Below are 21942 nucleotides of genomic sequence, written 5' to 3'. Positions count from 1 at the left end.
TAATCTTATAGTTGTAGCCCATGTGAAGTTATAAGGTAGATCATTTGACTTCAAAAGTCAAAATGTACAAAAGATGACCCATTAAGTAATAATTACGAGCCATGGAAGAACACAATAATTAGTAACAAACAAACCAACATAATAATGTAAAGCAATGTGTTCTGAGAATCAAATCATTCCAACATCCCCAGAAGTAAATCCATCTGCCAGTTAGAGTGCACTCCCGTTTGAATGCTTACCGGAACTACGAATATGAATGGGCGGTACTCGTGATGGCATGCCGATGGTTGTGTTTGGCCACACAACAAGATGAAGGAGAAAAAATAGAATCGACCCTAGCTTTGTGGCAAAGGAACCAAACTAGCCTTCATATCCGGAAACCTCGTCGTTGTTGGCGTCGAACAAATGTTTAATTTCCGAACAAAACTCCAATCTAAATGAGGCTGGGCTGTGGTTTTCTATATATGTTGAAGAAAACAAAATCACGTTAAAAAGGACGAACATTGGCCCACTGAAGGAGACACGATTCAATTGCAGACATTGATGATCGTATTGAATTGATTCATTTAATCAACAATAAAAAGAACAAGAATAAAAATTCAAGATCTAACTACTTACATTTGAATAAACGCCACGATGTTTGGCCCAAAACTTTAAACAGCGACGTATGGAAGTTCTGAAAAGTATAGGAAGGAAATAATAGAAACAGAAGTTAAAAAAATAGTCAACCAAACCATTTGTGCCTACCCACAAGATGCGAAGAGATGATCACTTCTCTCTATGTGTTCTGCATAGAAGACACAGTCCGGAAACTGAACTGGAACTCCTCTTTTTGACAAAAGCAACTCTGGTTGGTAGCTTTTCCCCCACTGCTCGCAAATTTATTTTTAGTACCCATTTGCCAAGAAAATTAATATAGAAAGTAACAATAGAAAATTGTAGTTAAAAAAATATCGTAATTGAATTGAAAGCGGAGTCATACATGAGAATAGAGATACATCAACCCAGAAACAATATCGCGCAAATACCTCCCTAAAACATTTTGACCCAAGCCACCTGGTAGTCCAGCACCTTCAATGACCCATTTTCCTTCTACATATTCTAGAACTAGAAAAAAAAACTAATAATCAACGAAAAGAAAAAGAAAATGAAAACACTAATGCAAAGGGCAGAGACCATACCCATGCAGAAATGATCTGTGTTTCGGTCATCAATAACCTCAATCAGATTTACTATATTTAGATGACTTAACATTTTAATAATTAATACTTGATGAACCTCCATTAACCAATAGAGTTATATCATTATCAAGATTCACCTCATACCTATGTAGCACGGGGACGTCTAGAACGATCGGGTACCCGTCCCCGGGACGTTTTGGGGACGGAAACGCCATGGGGACGTCCCCTAAACGTTTCCGGGTACTGGGGACGGCGACTACACGTTTCGGGGACAGCAACTACAAGTTTCGGGGACGTATCCTATTATTTTTAGGGTTTTATCTTTTAAACCTTTCAAATTCCATAACAAACAGTCGGCCTTTCGGTTAAAAAACCCGATCAACATCTAATTATACATAACGTCGGCCTTTCAGTTCCTTCTCTTCTCAGTTCATCATCATATATATTCATCATCATTTGTATTCATCATCATCATCATCATCATCATCTATATTCATCATTGATTATCACTTCTCAAGAAACACAAAGATCATCAACTACCCGTTTATATTTGATATTTTTTGCCGTACCCGTATCGTCCCTGTACCCCAGTCCCGTATCCGTTCCCGTGCTACATAGCCTCATACAGAGCCACTATGCGTATGTGTGCGTGTGAGATGACCATTATTTAACTATCAGTAACTATTAATTGCCCTTTTTAAAAACACGAACTCTAGCAAATAGTGGTGATGAGAATTGGTAGTTTATTAGTTATTTGCCCTTTACCCATCCTGACCCGTAAGATTTTTCCACCACCCATCCTGGCCCATGGGAGTCTTCTTCCTATGAATATCAACCCACTCCAACCAATTAGGGCTGTAAACGTACTGAACATTCAACGAACAGTTCATGAACCATTTAGCAGGAAGTTCGTTTATGTTCGTTCGTTTAATAAATGAGCGAACATGAACAAAAAATTTCGTTCAATTAGTTAAATGAACGAACATGAACAGAGGTCTCGTTCGTTCGATTTGGTCCGTGAACGTTCGGTAAGGTGTTTGTGAACATTCGTTCATTTGCATTTGTTTACGTTCGGTAAGGTGTTTGTGAACTTTCATATATTTTATCTATAATTTTTATATTACTAAATTTTGATTTATTTTATTACCCTAGCAATTAAACTAGGAAACCCTCTTTCACCTGGTTTATGCACCATTTCCCTTTCATTTCTCATTATTTACATCGGCGAATACGTTTGGCCTCCGTTCCACAATAAGGGATTTAAGTTCCAGTGCTACTCTCTGAGCCATCTACCTTTATCATTCGTCGCGTTCGACAAATTTACTTGTGTTCGTTTGTGTTCGTGAATCGTTCGCGAACACACTCATTTCCTTAATGAACGAACACGAATATAAAATCTCGTTCGGTAAGTGTTCATGAACTGTGCGTGAACACATTTATTTCCTTAACGAACGAACACGAATCGTTCGGTTCGTTTACAGCCCTACAACCCATTCATATATTTTTTTAATACCCATCATAACCCATCACTCTAAAATAAATTGCCCATATTAACCCAAAACTGAATACATGGGTCAACTTTGCCAGGATTAATTAAATATATATACAGGGGCGGCCCTGAGGGTAGGCGGGGAGGACCACCGGACAGGGCACATATTATCTGTAACACCTTGTAAAATCGTGCCCAATAATGTATTGACACGTGTCCCTAATCTTAATTATCTCAAAAGTTGGCTAAGAAGGACTATTTTCGTCAAAAATGAAAACTATGTATATGGAGGGACTAAAATTGTCAACATGCTGAAACTAAGCCTTTGAGTGACCTTACACGGTGTCCATATTCTCAAATGAGCCACTTGTTGTACTAGAGGAGCCCTTTGTGTAACGTTTGAAAGTTTGTGCGACAAAGGGTTAAAAGCATCAACATGTTAATTCTTACCTCTGAATAACCTTTTAACGAACCGGGAGCTTCATGATGTTCAATCATACTCTCGGGAATGCCTTATTGGCCATTTAAGGGTTTTATGCAAATAAGTGATAATACATGCAAGTTTGCAAGTTCAAGGGGTTAAAAGCGTCAACATGTTAATTCTTACCTATGAGTGAACTTTTAATGAACCCAGAACATTTGATGCTTGGTCATACCCCGGGTATACCTAATATCTTGTATTTTATTGATAAGAATGCAAAAATATCATTCGTTGCGCAATTTGGGTGGTTTTCGCGTTCGTTAAAGCGTTCGTCGCTATTAAGCGAAAAACGCGACCGTACGACCAAATGAACCGACATCCACGACATTTTCGGGCATAAACCAAGTTACTTATCCCTTAACGCCTTTACGCAACCTAGAAAGTGGGTTAAAAGGGGTTAAAAGCGTCAAAACTCAACAAATTTTATACAGGGACTAAAGTTGTCAAACTTCGAAATCTGACTTGCAGCCCATTCCAAGCTTCATAAGACCTCCTAAACGAATCTATGGGCTTGTAGTTTGTATTGTACATGTTTAGGGACACTTGTAAGCATCCCCAAGACCCTCTAAACACCTAGAAAGATCTAATTAACCTCCAAAAACTACAAATAGGTGCATAAGTACATTATGAAACTTGCACCTTTCTTGAAATCTTTCTATACTTCTCATATTTGGAGGATCCTAAGCAATTAGGAACTTCCTTTGAGTTTTATTCAGTCCCTAGGACCACTTGTAAGTGTTCCTTTCATGGCTTATTCGTTTATTAGGCTTTTAAAGCCGAAAAGTCAAGCGTTTTCGATAAACGCTTTGAATTTCGCTTTAGACCTTAATGGTCTAGCCATTGTTCGCAACAGACATGGCTAAGTGATCGTAATTAGGTAGGTGTTAATCCCTCAAAAGGGCACCTCCTAAGAATCACATTTGCTTGGTCAATTGACGAGTCAACATATTAATGTTTTAAAAAGTCAACGGGGCAGATTTTGAAATTATTACGATCTGAGTTTAAAGGTGTTGTATAATATGTTTTATCACTTAAACAACTTAGTAATAATTATTAGAACATGTGTAAACATGTCAGCTCGTCAATTCCAGTTTTAGAGTCGATTCGCAACCGAAAGTCGTGAAGTTTGACTTCTGCTTTGACTTTCGATTATGACCCAAATTAGAATAGTTTGATACTGTTTTAAGGTTCCGTTATGATCGTAATATGATGTAGCATAACCCTCTGAGGTTATATTACACGATCATAATAGTAATCTGAGTTTTATGCAAGTTTCCGTTAATATGCCATACTTTGACTATTTTGCCCTTTTTAGTAAAGATAAGGTTTTAGGCACCAATGAACTTGCAAATGATTTAGGTACTGATGTGTTAACATGGTTAACATATTTTTATGTTACAAATCTGATCATAAACTGAGTTTGCGTATAATGTCGTAAATTATGCTTTAAAGTGACCAAAATGCCCTTTAGGCGCATAGATCGGTTTTAAGCATAATTCCTTATACTAAACTCATTACCTACTGATGTAATATCATAAATAGGATATTTTGGGATATCAAATCAGTTTATAGACTGAGTTTATGCACAAGTTCTTGTATTACGTTCTTAAATGACGATAATGCCTTTATGGCACATAAAATGGTTTTAAAGCATAATATTCATACAAAACCTTTTACCCACTGATGTGATATACTAAATAGAATATCTTGACCATATAAACCTGGTCATAACACCAGTTTTCACAAAACATTGCAAATATCGTCATTTAATGACTTTAACGACTTTTTGGCGCGTAGTATGGTTTTAAACCATATTTACCAACCAAGACTTGTTACATACTGATTTTATAACTTATTTAAAATGTTTTTATAGTAGGTTGTTATAAACTCAGAATCCCAAATAAGCTTTCAAAACTATGTGTGAAATGACCAAAATGCCCCTACGGAGCATAGTTTGGTCTTAAACTATAAAACACACATATGTTTGATATCCTAATGATATTATATCATAAATAAAGTGTTCTCACGGAACTTTTATGGTCGTAACATCAAATTATACGCAAGTTCCTTTTATACATCGCTAAATGACCAAAACGCCCTTATGAGGCATAATTTGATTTTAAAACCTTAACGGGCATACAAGTTGGTATCCTACTGATATTATAACTTGTTTAAAGTATATTGGCATATGGAACTTGTTCATGACTCATCTGGTTACCCGTTATCGCTTATACGCTTACGGTTAGACTTACGTAACTCGTTTACGTAAGTTTACCGAAACGGGTTTAACCTTATCATTTTCACTTCAAAATCCAGAATGTACTTTGTTTACCCATATTATACAAGTCCTAGTACTTGTTGGGTTTAAACCACATTCTATTCGGTATACGCTTAATCTAGCGAACCTATTCTTAAGTATCAGGTCATATTTAAAGGAACTACCTTTGGCCCGTATACATTCTAACAGATAATAAATCTGTTCATTCCAGACTATAGTACCCCCCCCCCCCAAGATAATCGGACTTGGGTCAATAGTACTTAGACTTGCGGCTTTTTGCTAAATTATAATCTTGTTGATTGGAAGCTAGCAAAAAGGTAAATACTCTTAATTTATTTTAGTTTTAAACTTGGGATGGCAATTACGCCACTTGGAGCGGGTATTACATAAGTAAGTCGCCTATGATTGCGCAAAAATGTAAGAATCATGTTTATTTCGTTTTGCTTGATAATTGAAATGACTGGGGGTTAATGGTACCGTGTCCGGACGTCCCAATGGGTGAATCAAGTATGTAAATCTGTTAACAAGAATAAATCCCAAGAAATATTTAAAAGATCACCTACGGGTGTTGTCTATGTATAAAACTCTTTCGAAAAACTGTTTTCCAAAGAGTCAGTTACTTGTATTTACCAGCTTTGGCTGACGTATTTTCAAAAGATTGAAACCGCATGTACCGAACCTTATTATAGGCTGGGAATACGGGTCAGCTAGAATGAAGGCCAAGGAATTTGCAACTCTTGATGCTTAAGGCCTATGATGTCTAAAGCTCTGTTTATTAGATCCTGCCTGTGGGCTTATACTGAATGCTTGTAATACTTTGATACATTCAAGCTTTATTGAATTTAATAGTTTCACTCTAGTACTTCCGCTGCATATTATTATATTGTGATAACTATTATCCAACCGTCACGATTATACCAATCGGGCCCACCGAGAATCGGGGTGCGACATTATCCGAGGGCACTCAACCGAGATTTTTGTAGTTTTGAACCCCCAAGATTGTAAATTTAGTATAATTGAAGTGAAGAGTAGCTAATATAGAACCATAAAGTGAAGAAAGGTTGCTTGGAAGTTTTTCGGCGAGAATCAATGTGAATAGATAGATAATTAGTTCGCCAAATAGCAACAATAGATATGGCCAATCAACAACATATTCTAAAAATTGAACAATTTTAGGCTATAATGAACTACTTCAAACAGATGATTTCCAATTGTAGGATTTTGTAATTGATGATTGTCAATTGATAAGGGTGTAGGCATCAGTGGGCGATGAAGAAGAAAAATGTAAAAAATAAGGGTTTTGTTACGTTGGTGAACTGGGAGCGCCGTTTGGGATTCATAGGCGTTTTGGTTGATTAGGGTTGAGGGAAGGCAACGGATGAAATTCATGTAATGCCTTTAGAACGTCTTAAAATTTTGGGCAGTGTCCTTGTTTAGCCCCTATAAAATGGTTTTTATCTTTTGTACATAATGCTTCAAAATTTATACGTATAGTAAAATTACCAAAAGGGTAAAAAAACTCAATTCTCTTAATAAGTTAATATAGATAATAAATTTAGTTAAATTATTCCAAATAATTTATTAAAAAGGCTAAAAAAGTTTAATTAGTTACATATCATTAAAAATGTTTGTGTAGCACCCGAAAGTTAGTTTAGATACTAATAATATTTACCCACAAATATTAACGTATTAATATAACACAATGAGCAATTAAAATATATAATTGAAAGTTTGATGAATAGTAATTGAAAATTTTAATTATTTATTTTTAATTTTAGTAATATTTTATCTATTATTTATTTTATTTTTTAGCAATAAATAGTATTTGAAAATTCTTAGGTATTTGTTTATTATATTTGGCATTTAATATTTTATACATTTGTTTTTATTTTTAATAGTATCTTATCTATTATTCATTTGATTTTTCAATAATAAATAGTAATTAATAATTCTCATGTAACAGTTTCATTATTTTTCATTAGTAGCATTTCATTATTTTTCATTAGTAGTATTATATTTAGCATTTAATTTGTTTTTTATTATTATAACTTACAATCGTTAACTTTAAAAAATTCTAAATCTGCATTTATGTTTATTTATTTTTTTTAACTTTCCAAGTTATTTGCTCGCGCATTGTGATGGTACGTTAGCACGGACATTGGATGGGTATCGATTTGGTTCGTTATAGAACCGGTATGTTCATGCACTCGGTATAGAAATCAACATGTGTTTTACATCGACCGAAACGATAAAAACGGTAGCCGATACCAACACCGAAGTTGTTCAAACGGTATCAGTCGGTTCAAATTATGACGGTACTGGTACCGATATTCAATTATCGTCACAGACAGAGTTGTATAATATTTTTTTTTGAAACCGGACACTATAAATGTGAATACGGATAACAACGGTACTGATGTTGTTTGGTACAATATGCTAGCGATTCGATGTTAGTTTATCCACAGAAAAAAATAATAAAAATAAATACCAATACCGAATGTACGTTGTTTGTTCGGTTTTGGTTCTGTTCACTACGGTAGCGACAAGATATTTGTTATCAAACAAAAAACCATAAAAATTAATACATACCGGTACTGAAGTTGTTCAGTCCGGTACGGTACGGTATGGTAGCGATAAGATCTTAAATTATCGAAAGCTAAAATAATAAAAATAAATACCGGTACGGATACAAATGTTGTTTAGTCGGGTTCTGTTCGGATTGGTACAATAGCAATGAAATAGTCGTTTTCGATAAAGTTTATATGACAATTTTGAAGCAAAAAACATAGAACGCAAACCAACCGAACGAATATCAACTAAACAACATCGATGTCGGTGTCGATAATTGTTTTTATTGTTTTCGATTGATCGATGTAAAGTTTTCTTTTTCATTTACTATAACAAATGTCGGTACCGAAACGAACTGAACAGATACCAACCGAATTCCCATCGCGAAGCGCAGGGAAAAATCACTAGTTATTAATTGTAATACAATGTAATGGGTTCATCATATATTACTACTAAAAAAATAAATTTTTAATAATTAATTAAGAAGTTTACCTTTTCTAATATTAACTTATTAACCATTCCAAATAATGTCAACCCGTGTAATACACGGGTTTGTAATAAACGTGTAATAATTATTAAAAAGTTTATAATTTATATTTTTTCTTTTTTGATATTCAGCATTTGTAATATACGGGTTTTCAAAGAATGTTATGTATCATTCACTTATATATTAGTAACAACATACTAATCTACTTATTTATTTATCAATCTCATATAATTATAAGGCTAGGGTGTGTGGTTTAAAGCCCCTAGGGGCTTTATAGTGCCACGTCAGAGCCACATCAGCACCATGTCACATAGGGGGTTTTAAAGCCTCTCTCTTTAACTTGCATGCAATGGTTTAAAGCCCTCTATTAAACAAAATACAAAAAAAAATAATAAAGAGTAAAAGATTTGGTTGATTCGAAAGACTGGACCCACTTGCACATGTCATTAGCGATCGTTACTGCAATGGAGCCCTCTCCATGGCGCCCTCCCTTTGGCGCCCAAGGGGTGGATATGAGGCGTTAAAGGGCGCTAAAATTGCTGATTTTGCCAGGGCGCTATACCACACCCCCTAGCCTAAGCAACAAATTAAAGATATTATATTTCTTAAAACTATTTGTTTACGAGAGTATTTATTTATTTAACTCATATAATACACGAGTTCTAATCTAATTTATAACTAGTATTTACGACCCGCGCTTTGCGGCAGGATTGTTAAACCGAACAAATAGCAAACGTAAAAACGTTGAACCACACACGCGCATTTTAGCGTATTAACTTGCAAAATTTAGTCTGAAACATAAAACATAGAAAAGAATAACTAACTTGACTTATCACTCCGTGCATTGCGATAGAGCCGTTAAACTGCAGAACAACATAACGTAAAAACTTTATACCACGCATGCGTGTTGGGGGTGTTAATCTGTAAAATTTTGACCGAAAAGTAAAACAACAAATTTGTAAAAGATGAAAAGTATATGAGAACAAATTTGAAAGTGAAAAAGTATTGGATAAAAAAAGTTGTGACAAAATTGAAAAAGACAAAAAGGTATAGGGGAGAAAAGTATAAAAAGTTGAATTATCGCTCTTAGTTAAAAAGTAAAAAATTGAATATATGAACCAATGGTTGGATGGACCAATAAACCAAAGAGAAAAATGAATTGTGCATTAGTTAGTTGTACACAATGCTATTATAAATTATACAAAATTGAATAGTAGTTTCAACTCACAAAACTTTTTTGTGAAATTATAGAGGGGAAAATTTTGAAAAACATAACATAAAAAGTGTAAAAGAGTTACTTTAAATAGAGAGAAACGGAAGTGAATACCGAGTCAAATTCAATTTCATGTTTTCCTACGTAACACTCCCTCAATTTCATCTCTCTTGATCTATTCTTAAAATCAACAACACCACGACGAAGAAGAAGAATTATTTGCAAAATTAATCGAATCATCATCTCTTGTAGTCATTGAGGTTAATCATTATAAGCAACAAATTAACGATATTATATTTCTTAAAACTATTTGTTTACGGTAATATTTATTTATTTAACCCGTATAAACCTAATTTATAATTTTGGAAAACATAACACAAAAAGTGTAAAAGAGTTTCTTTAAATAGAGTGAAAAGGAAGTGAATACCGAGTCAAATTCAATTTCATGTTTTCGTGCGTAACACTCTCTTGATCTATTCTTAAAATCAACAACACCACGACGAAGAAGAAGAATTATTTGCGAAATAAATCGAATCATCATCTCTCGTAGTCATTGAGGTTAATCATTTACCATAATCTATACACATAACATGTTTTTGCCTTTTGGTTTCTTTTTACTCGTGGTATTATTATTATTATTCAGATCATAAGATTCATAAACATTGTCACTGGCTTATAGGTGATGTTAATGAGCACTGAATAGGAATGGAGACAATGCAACATAGTTACATGTTTAAGGATGAATAATATTACAATGACTTCGTTAATTCGCGAATATCTTGATCTTATCTTGTTAAACATTTAATTACATAGTTTGTACTCTCTTGTTAATTCGCGATAGATTCGTTATGATTTTGGTTTTGAGTGGATGAGTAGCTGCAATACTTACAATGAGATGAAATATTGCGGACTATTAAGCTGTTAACGCGCATGAATGTTAACCGCGATTGAGGTTAATATTGCAGACTAAATAATGTTTCATAATACAACTGAGTGAATATATATATATATATATATATATATATTTGTGTTGAATTCCATGTATGATACATCACTGTCTATGAAAGAGGATCTTGAAGACTAATGTTGTATAGCTTCATTTGATTGTCTTATTTCTGGTGTTTAGATGAAAGAGACTCAAGTATCAACACCTTCATCTTACAGTTCTTCATCACTTGATTTAGACATAGAAAAATTCAAGGTAAATGCTGAATCACTTCATGTTGTGTATGCTCCACAATTTATTTGAATAATCTGACGTTTTCAGTAACGCTCTATTTTATACGAAGGGGGACTTTTCATACGATGCTTTATTTGCGAAACTAGTAAATGGGTTGCTGCCATCTTTCGTAGAAGAAGAGGCTGACTCAGTGGACGGCCCGATTAATATTAGTACAAGTGGGTTGTTAGGTCCAGTATTTCCTGAAGTAGACACTTTATTGTTAATCTTTAAGGATTCTTGCACACAGTTAGTCGAACTTCGGAAACAGGTAGATATCGGCTTTTAGTCGTGTTATTCATCTCTGCATATATGCACTTTACACTTTTATTGCTCTCACATATTCTAATGTTTGTTCAAGATTGATGGAAAACTACAAAAGCTTAAAAAGGATGTTGTTTCACAAGACAAAAAGCATAGGAAGACACTTGGTGAGGTAATTTATTCATCTCATTTTTTTGAAATCTAATACCAATGGTTCACATATATCTAGCATTTTAAAAATGTGCAATACATGCCAAGATGAATCTTAAGCATACCTAGTGGTTGAATTCTTAATCACAGTTTGATAACATCAATCCATTTAGGATGTATTTTATTTTCTAAAAGTCGTCGTAAGAAGAACTGTTATACTAACTTTATATAGTATGTATACTATTCGACTTCAATATGGAGATCAAGTTTTACTAATGCTTGTAATTCAATTATCACTCTATAGTGTCAAATTGAGTTCACTATAGGATTTAATAAATTTTTAAGCACTACCATTTTCATGTGATCTTAGTTAGACACCGAGTGCAATGCTCCTTCACAAGGTCTTGACTATATCTCATTTTTTCAGCTAGAGAAGCGTTTAGATGGAATATTTAGTAGTTTTGCGAGACTGGACTCACGTATCTCAAGCGTTGGACAGACAGCTGCCAAGATTGGGGATCATTTGCAGGTCGAGTTTTACTAACACATGTAATTAGTGCTTCCGCGGATGTTAGCCGTTTGGTTACCATGTTTAAACCTTTCTGTTGTGTATTACCAGAGTGCAGACTCACAACGCGAGACCGCCAACCAAACTATGGAGCTCATAAAGGTATTCTCACCTTTCGGTTGACAGTGATTATCGATTTATCGCTCCCCTGCAAAGTTTCAATATCACATGTTTGTTTTGGTCCTCTAGTATCTCATGGAGTTCAATAGTAGCCAGGGTGAGGACAATATGATGCATCTTTCCTCATTATTCTCCGATGACAAACGTGTAGGCGAGGCTGCTTCTATCGCACAAAAATTACGTATGATAACGTTTCTACACATGTCTTAACATTAAATAAATATGTAACAAGGTATGGGATATTGAATGTTTTTGTTTCTATCTTTCATTTTAGGTTCGCTTGCAGAGGAAGACATTGGAAGGCACGCGACAACTGTTCCGGGAAATGCAGGTGCTAGTAAAGGACTCGAGGTTGCAATTACTAACCTGCAAGAATACTGCAACGGTGTGATGTTATTGAGTTTTGAAGTTCTACTTATATTATATGTGTATATGATAATAAAAGACAATTGGTGGACTATTGTCATATGTATAAGACATGATTAGACCTGTTTATTGCAAGGTACACTACGTGATTTTTTACCTTTTTAATAATAAATAAAATTAGGGGGGCTAGGATCCTTCATTTCTTCTTCTTGGTACATAAAACACACAACTATGCTATACACATGAGATATAATGTAGTTAAACGAGCTGTATTCATGTTTAATACTTGTGTTATTCGCATCGTCAAAGACCTGTTAAACTCGATAAGACACGTTTTCCCAGCCCTAACTGTTGAGATCATATGTTTCGTTCCGGATCTTACTTTGATATTACAGCTAAAGGTCAATTCAAGTTTGAACTTCCACCGCATTCAAAAAGTTTACTGATGATTTTTCATATTTTGCTATAAGGGAAGTAGTTAAAATTCATTATTTTTATTGCTAACAAGTGAAGTTTGTTTGTGGTGAATGTATATCTAGAACTGGAGAACAAGTTGTTGTCTCGATTTGATTCCGCATCTCAAAGAAGAGAATTGACGAATATGGCAGAGTGTGCAAAAATCCTTTCACAGGTACGCACTCCGCACTTTGTTTATTTGTTTAGTTTGCAAGTATTTTGATATGTATATATGTGCAGTTTAACAGAGGCACCAGTGCCATGCAACACTATGTCGGTTTACGACCAATGTTTGATGTAGAGGTGATGAATGAAGACTCTAGGTTGGTTCTCGGCGACCAAGATTCCACACCTAACCATGATGATGTCAACGTTGCACTATCAGAACGGTACAAACAAATAACTGGTATGTTATTATGTTATATAATAAATGTTAAATAACATTTATTTAGAAAAAAAAATTGTGTGTCCCATATCTAATATCTATGAATGGATCACAGATACTGTCCGTAAAGAATCATCGACCATCAGGACTGTATTCCCTTGTCCCAACGATGTCATGTCAATATTGGTACAGGTATTCGAAATGAAAAATTGTATATTATCGTCTCCTCATGAAGGACACATTAGGAAATTTACGTACGGTGTGAACTTGGTGATAAGTCACTTCATGTTGTTGCTGTGACAGAGAGTTATGGAGGACCGTATCCCAAACCTTCTAGAGAAGTTATTAGTGAAACCGTCTCTCGTTAATCCCCCTCCTATGAGACAAGGTGGATTATTGCTAGTAAGTCATATTTGCTCATTTTGTGAGGATGAGACATGAATTTTTAAGTTTAAATTTTTTTTATTTTGCTTTTGTATTTGTGGTTTAAGTATCTTAGAAGGCTTGCGGTGGGATATGAGAGGACACAGGAACTTGCCAAAAATCTCCGCGATGTGGGATGCGGTGACTTGGATGTTGAAGGTACCGCCTTTTAAGATGTGGCATCAGTCTTTACATGTTAGTCACACAAGTAGATTTTTATTGGAAACAAGTTATAAGATTCAGGAAAATAATATATACATTAAAATCTAATATATATAACCAATATGGATTTGAGTAGCATACCCTTGATGGTTGTCAATATTGCTTAAGTGCTAAACCGTGTCACATTAATAGACAATTTATAGTGTATTATGTCATTTAATTACCTTAATAATTATGGATCATGTGAGATATGTAAAATGATATAACATGATGCTGCGAAACTTTTTTTTTTCTATTGGTACAGGCCTAACGGAAGCTCTGTTTGCTGAGCACAAAGGTATCTATCTTGAGTGTGAACGAGCATCTATGAGACAACTTTACAAAGCAAAGGTTTTTAACAACACTTTTCGATCTCTCTTTTTCTCTCCCTCCACCATTACATCATGGACTATATTTATTTTGGTTTTTTTAGAACATCATCTATTATTATTCTCTACAGATGGAGGAACTGCTTGCGGAGGGCCAGCTGTCATCCAAAGGAGCTTCAATATCTGTTACAGTGGTACAAGAGTTTGTGAGTTGGAATGAAGAAGCGATTTCACGATGTAAATTGTTTTCACCTCAGGTAAATTTTAATGCAATGTTACAATGCATTTATAGAGGTTGCGGTAGAAAGAACCAATGAGAAAATATGGCAACATAAGATTGCAAGAACTTGCTTAAGAAGAAAAAAAACATATTTTGGGAATTCAAAATACGCATGAAGATGGATGTGCCCAATTTTGAGGATTTGTAACTGTTTTGTCTGTTTGTCTTCTACAGCCTTCTAATCTTGCTTCCATTGCCAAACATGTGTTTACTTGTCTTCTAGACCAAGTAAGTTATCAGCATTGTACGCATGTCATTTTGTGCTTGTTTATCCTTTGATTTCTGTATTTTCATGCTACGGTGTTAGAAGTTATTAAACTAAACTTTATTGTTATCTGTGACATAATAAGTATGTGATTATGTGAGTCAAACAGTTAGTTAATCACCATTCCTGAAAGGTTGCGCTGGACTGATAGTTATTGCACACCGGTTCACATAGTATATAAGGGTCAATGTAAAACACTTGATAGAGTGACATATGTACGTATATTACAAAATAAATTGGGTCAATGTAAAACACTTGATCCCACATGCAGGTCAGGCAATATACGACAGAAGGGCTTGAAAGAGCTAGAGAGGGCCTCAGGGAAGCCGCTTCTCAGAGGGAACGGTTTGTGTTGGGTCGAAAAGTGGCTTCTAGTCCTGCTTCCACGGTAGCTTCTCTGTTCACTCCTTTAATCATACATCGTATATGTTTCTTTCTTTATTTCGAAAAATTTAATTTGACATGTAGACAGAAGGTGCAGCTACTGCCGGTGAAACCAATTTTAGATCTTTCATGCTTGCTTTACAAGGTTGTGGAAGCAGTGTGGCGATAATTCAACAAGTATGCATCCATTTGTACACTTGGTATTTACTATTTACCAGTGTTGGAAAAATCAGGGTTAATCGGCGACTAGTCGGTGATTAATAGCCAGCCGGCCGGAAATAAGCGATTCTGATGAGATTCTGACCAAATTCCGGCCAAAATCTGTAAATTTTAGTGATTAATCATGTATACTTAAAAAATGGGTAGAGGTGGGGTTAAAATCTGTACTTAAAAAAATACATATAAAAATGTGTAAATATATACATACAACACAAAAAATCACATATAAAAATCCCAGTCCGATTAATCACGACTAATGTTGATTAATCGCTAGTCGGTACCCCATCGGCCGACTAGCGCCTAGCGATTCTTACAACCATGCTATTTACTAATCAATGCCACCATTTAAATGGAACTGTACTCGATTGTAGTACTTTGTGAAATCTATTTCAAGGCTTCTATTACCAGTGGATGGTGCACACGCTGCTTCTTGTGAGGAGATGACCGCAGCTATGTCCGGTGCAGAGAGTTCCGCAATTAAAGGCCTTCAACAATGCATTGATATAGTTATTGCTGAGGTCTACATTGTACTAGTTTGAGCTCTATAACTTTTCTAATAACATGTTTGTATAACTGTACAAGTCTCTTTATTCTGCAGGTGGAACGGTTGCTTTCAGCTGAGCAAAAGGCAACCGACTTTAGGTCAGCAGACGATGGCCTCATGGCAGATCCTCGGCCTACAACTGCATGTTCAAGGTTATGCGGTGTGTTTAAAATTTATATCTGTAGAATTGTTTTCTTGACAGGATACTAACTTATGATTTTTTTTTTTTTTTTTTGTCAGAGTTGTAGCATATCTCTCTCGTGTGCTTGAGTCAGCATTCACTGCACTAGAAGGTCTTAACAAACAATCTTTTCTAAATGAATTGGTACGACTAAATTTCTTCGGTATATTTTCTGTATATAGTTATAGATAGAAGTTACATATTCATTCGTATAGGACTGTAAACATTCAGGATGGATACATTACTTAATCTCTACCTTTATGTTATAATGCTTTACTATCCTGCTAGTTTTTAAATTTTCCAGGTAATAACTTTGTTGATATATATAGGGAAACCGTTTGCACAAGACACTGACTAACCACTGGTTGAAGTTCGCTTTTAACGCTAGGTAACAGAAACATGTAGATATATGTTTCAAAAATATAAAATGTGTTATGCCTTTATTGTGTAATATAAAAAAAAAAACTCTATCTTTATATATGTAGTGGAGGACTGAAACTTAAACGTGACATCACCGAGTATGGGGATTTTTTGCGGAACTTCAATGCCCCTACAATTGATGAAAAATTTGAATCATTAAGCATGTAAGTTTAAGTTGTTGCTTGCCTGCCTGTCTTTAATTAAACAGGTTTAGTTCCTACTTCCTAAATTACTAATTAATATAACATGCTTTAAATATTCTTCAGCATGGCGAATATATTTATTGTTGCCCCTGAAAGCTTGTCAAGTCTGATTGAGGGCACCCCCAGCATTAAAAAAGAGGCCCAAAGGTCCATCTCATTTATTTCTTCATATTATCTATATATATGTGTGTGCGTGTGTTAGTGTGTTACAAGTGCATGGGTTCAAGTTAAAATATGTGTAGAAAGAGGTTGGGATGATTAGAAACACAAATTGTCCAAAAAAATATTACATAAACAAACTTAACATAACTTGCAATAATTTGAAAAACAAAAAGGGTATGTAGTTTCAGTATTGGTAATGGTAACTGCCACATGTTTTTCGTTTTGTTAAAAAAGCTTTCTGTTTTGTATCCAAACTTTAGGTTCGTGCAGCTCCGAGATGACTACAGAAGTGCAAGACTCGCATCCAAGCTTAGTTCGGTCTGGGCTTAACCCAAACAATGCACATTATGATTTGTCTTGTATGGTTTTTTTCATATTCATTTCTGGTTTTTAATCCATCAATGTTAGAAGGATGTATTACATAATTATAGGTAATTGCCTGGAGGATCCTGATTTAACCTTTTGAGTTGTTTATTGCCTCTCAGATGGCCTTTTTATGTTATAATGTAGTGATATTTTTAATTATTATACAGATTGATTCACTTTATATTTGAAATTTTCTGCAATGTTTTGTGTTTAAGGGTTTCCAGGTTTATAAATTAAGGGGTGTTTGATTGAACTTTAGTTGTTTAATATGTATTTTTTTTCTTTGGCCTTGTTATGAAAAACATGCTTAGAATTATAAGTATTTTTTTTTTGGATTGGTGAGTTATAACTTAATGAAAAGCGGACCTTTTTAGAGTATCCCTCCTAGAGCATGTTAGTGGCATTGTCAAGCAGTTGAAACCCGAAACCGATGAAGTTATTGAAAAATTGGAAGAAACTGAAAGCTAAGTGTCACGTGTAGAGGTAGTCAACATTAATGTGTCATGGCTTCGAGCTCACTTGGAAGCCATAACCGAAACAAAAATGGCAAAACGGGTCGACTGGCGGGTTGGGTTTATTAACAGGTTGGACTTATATGCGTTGATGATGTCCAAAACTAATATCCGTTGACCTGTGGACTTCAACTTATCGAGTCAACCCGTTTGATGACTCAAAATCATATACAAACTTAGAATGTAGAAATTCATGTTGGTATTTTGATATTTAAACAAGAATGTGCATACATGATACTTGATCATTATTTTGTTTCCAACTACATTGATTTTGTGAGTTCTATGTAGCAGTGACTTGAGTTTTATATGGCTTTGAGTTCTATTGATATAAATGTGAAAGGAAGTCCCTGCATTTTCGATGATCCATGATAATGTTCACCATTACCGGAGTTGAAAAATGTTGACATACACCACTGATCCATGGTTTAACTAAAAAAAGGATTTAATTAAAGCGGGTTTGTAGCAGGACACGCTATAAGGAAAGCGGAATCTAAAAAGGTGGATAAACACGCTAAAGCATGTGCTGATAACCAACATGCATTTGTCCCCTTCGCCTTCGACACCTTTGGCTCCCTAGCTCCAGAAGCTATCCGTTTGTTGACTAGGGTCCAAAAGGTTGTCCACAGCAGTTGCTCATCAACAGGGGGGCAGGGGTTTGTCTTTAATAGGCTAGGGTTTGCTATTCAGAAAGGGGTAGCGGCGCAACTTGTTGCTCGCTTACCTGCGATATTGATGTAACTCGGCCAGTATTTTATATATAAATAAAATTTAATATTATTTACTAAAAAAATTAAAAACGAAAAATATGAGGCTTTGCCCTTGTCCACCACCCATGGTTTTTGTGATGTGGAGTGCAAAAGCCCCAAAGTCTAGGTGGCGCCTATGTAACATGGGTTTCTCTCTTGCCCTTTAATCCTTGATCATGATTCCGTGTAGTCTTAATACGAGGATGCTGAACCATTGAGGAAATGTTTGGTTTTCAAAGCATGTATCTTTGTGCTTGGGGATATGATGCAGCTGAGGAGGTAGTTCAAGTGTTAGATAATCGAATGAAACCAAAAACGTTTACAACCAAACTGACTTATGTATTCGGGTGTCTTTTCTTTTTTTTTTTTCTTTAAGAAAAGAGGAATGCCCTAGGCAAATTTAATTCAAACAAACAAATAACAAACTAAGGCGTTTTAATTTTACCCGAGGTAATATCCTGAGAAAAAAATTGAACCAAACGTAAAAGGTAAATAGATATTGGGCCTAACAAATGGGCTAATAAGCTCTCTAAGTGGCCTATAATGAGCCCACTTAGGAATACTTCAGGCAAATACTCATTTTGGTTCGAGTCAGAACATATTGACAAAATGGATACAGGTTGAAACGAGACGTTTTAGAAATGGTCAATTTGATTCGGGTGTTGACTCTCTGATTTGGCAGCAATAGTTTTAGTGACATATCAAAAGACTATCAGCCATATAACCCAGCAACAACTATATTGATCAAAAGCTTGCAGGTGCACCTGCAAATTTGTTGTAAAAGAAAGGCCAGGAACAACATTCCTCCGTGCATCATCCCTAAACGCCCTTTGCAAATTCTTCATAAAAGAAGCCTGCTCACTCCACTGCTTCACAACCATATCCGTCATTCTTAGCTTGATCATCCACAACCAATAGCATGGTCAACAGCGCAGCTTCAAGACATAGAATGAAGGACATTACAGTCCTTAAACGGTAATTCCAAAGATACGTATCTATAGCGCTCCATATTTCATTGCTATAGAGAAGTTGAAGAACGCCAACATAATTGTTGATCAAACCTGATGATGCTCAAACAGCAAATTAAACCAATAACAATCACTTTGATCGAGTCTTTCTTCCACCAATCAGTTAAAATTTGAGATTTACGATTCCAACCCAAGGATGAAGCAACCACCAATTGTGTTTCAAATTGTCTGAATCAAAAGGAGAGCCCATTCTGACCCGCTCCACCATTTAACTCTACCAATCCATTCCTGACCCGGCTACTATTTTGATCTCTTTAATTGACCCTATGATGACCATGAAAAAAACTACTTGTGTCCATAGTAACGCATCATGTTCTAAGAAAACGCCCAACATGACCCGAAATTTGATGGATGGGCTCCTTTTGACAGGTCTATCCTTAATGATTTTCTACATTGACCCAGATTACATCCATATCAATACAGCAAAATTGAGTTTGACTTTCTGAATTCATGACCATTTTAGTTAAAATAGTGGACTTTACAGACACTTAAGCCCAGAAGGTAGGCATATGAAACAACAAACTGAGAAATTACCTCAAGTTACCCCAGATATTTTCTGATTTCCTAATTGAAAACAGCTTGGTTGATACGCGCAGTGAAGCTCTTCTCTGTCTCTTTTCTCTAATTTACAGACACTTAAGCCGACAAATGCATTACACAAATCTAGGCTCAATTTAACATACATGATAAAAAGATGGTGGCCTTCGAAAATTGGGGGCCCAAAGCCCGTGCTTGGCTTTACGTACCCTTTATAATGGCAATGGCGACCCGGTAAAATGCCACAATTGGTAATTGCTAGTCGTTGGTACAATCAGGTCAAAGATGGACATATAGGTCGGCTTCAACAGACGGGTTCGCATCAACATGACCATGTTCTTTATTTCTATATGTTTATCTCCTGTGGATGGTTATTTAGAAGTTACATAGAATGAAGGACATTACAGTCCTTAAATGGTAATTCCAAAGATACGTATCTATAGCGCTCCATATTTCATTGCTATAGAGAAGTTGAAGAACACCAACATAATTGTTGATCAAACCTGATGATGCCCGAACAGCAAATTAAACCAATAACAATCAATTTGATCGAGTCTTTCTTCCACCAATCAGTTCAAATTTGAGATTTGCGATTCCAACCCAAGGATGAAGCAACCACCAATTGTGTTTCAAATTGTCTGAATCAAAAGGAGAGCCCATTCTCACCCGCTCCACCATTTAACTCTACCAATCCATTCCTGACCCCGCTACTATTTTGATCTCTTTAGTTGACCCTATGATGACCATTAAAAAAAACTACTTGTGTCCAAAATAACGCATCATGTTATAATAAAACGCCCAACATGACCCGAAATTTGATGGATGGGCTCCATTTGACAGGTCTATCCTTAATGATTTCCTACATTGACCCAGATTACATCCATATCAATCCTGCAAAATTGAGTTTGACTTTTCAAATTCATGACCATTTTAGTTAAAATAGTAGACTTTACAGACACTTAAGCGAAGAAGGGTAGGCATATGAAACAACAAACTGAGAAATTACCTCAAGTTGCCCCAGATATTTTCTGATTTCCTAATTGAAAACAGCTTGGTTGATACGCGTAGTGAAGCTCTTCTCTGTCTCTTTTCTCTAATTTACAGACACTTAAGCCGACAAATGCATTACACAAATCTAGGCTCAATTTAACATACTGTCAGAACTCAAGAATCAAATGCTTTTATTATGAATACTCAGTATCAAATACAATGATTGAATGAATCTGTCATCATAGATTAACAACGAACAAAGAGCCAAAAGATCTCCAACTGGATGATCAGTACAAGTAATAGACAAGCCCTAGACTCACGAATGTACGTGTGAGAATAAGGGAACAAACCAGAGAGCAGCGAATGATCAACAGGAGAATGAAATGCTCGAATGAATCAGCCAAGGGACCAAGTCCCTCTTTTATCTTGTCGAACCCAAAGCGACATCACAGAAGCCCAGGCTGGCAAACAACTGGATGCAACGGCTATAAGCCCAAGTCAGCAATAGCGATCTACTTTAATAGAACCAGCAGCCCATCCTTGATAGTCCAAACCTCACAACCAAAATAAATAAACAACCAAAAATAAATAAAAGTTTAAAAATAAAAGGAATCAAAATATATAAAATGCACATTTATACTGGATAAATATAAGTATTTTTAACATCCCCCCTCAGTTTAAATGTGCAAAAAGATTGGTCAGACCTAGTGACTTACACATTTCAGAATGAGTTTTTGGGAGTAAACCTTTAGTGAATATGTCAGCTAGCTGATGCTCAGTCTTAACACCTTGAGTTTTGATCAGCCCAGATGCAATTTTTGTTAGACTTCTATATAATTGTGGCCTTTATTGATCATCTAAATACAATCAACCATATGACATTAGTATCCTAAAGATTAATTATAAGTCATTATTTGATGGAAATAA

At 35.3% G+C, this 21942-nt stretch overlaps 1 protein-coding gene across 1 annotated transcript; it reads left to right on the top strand.

Annotated features, from left to right (window-relative positions):
* Positions 1-10631: 10631 nt before the first annotated feature.
* Positions 10632-17229, top strand: LOC110903406 (exocyst complex component SEC10a). The gene is made up of 25 exons (XM_022149376.2): positions 10632-10649; positions 10824-10898; positions 10987-11187; positions 11278-11352; positions 11758-11859; positions 11950-12000; positions 12088-12199; positions 12293-12403; positions 12924-13015; positions 13081-13246; positions 13341-13417; positions 13529-13627; positions 13717-13807; positions 14115-14200; positions 14310-14435; positions 14633-14686; positions 14995-15111; positions 15192-15284; positions 15698-15844; positions 15925-16022; positions 16111-16195; positions 16381-16439; positions 16537-16635; positions 16738-16821; positions 17097-17229. The coding sequence occupies exons 1-25, from the start codon at positions 10632-10634 to the stop codon at positions 17164-17166; spliced, it is 2388 nt and encodes a 795-aa protein (XP_022005068.2). The 3' UTR covers positions 17167-17229.
* Positions 17230-21942: the final 4713 nt, after the last annotated feature.

This window comes from Helianthus annuus, chromosome 2, assembly GCF_002127325.2.
Source record: "Helianthus annuus cultivar XRQ/B chromosome 2, HanXRQr2.0-SUNRISE, whole genome shotgun sequence".
NCBI lineage: Eukaryota > Viridiplantae > Streptophyta > Magnoliopsida > Asterales > Asteraceae > Helianthus > Helianthus annuus.
Note: the sequence above shows the minus strand (reverse complement) of the source record. Positions and strands in the feature narration are given on the sequence as shown.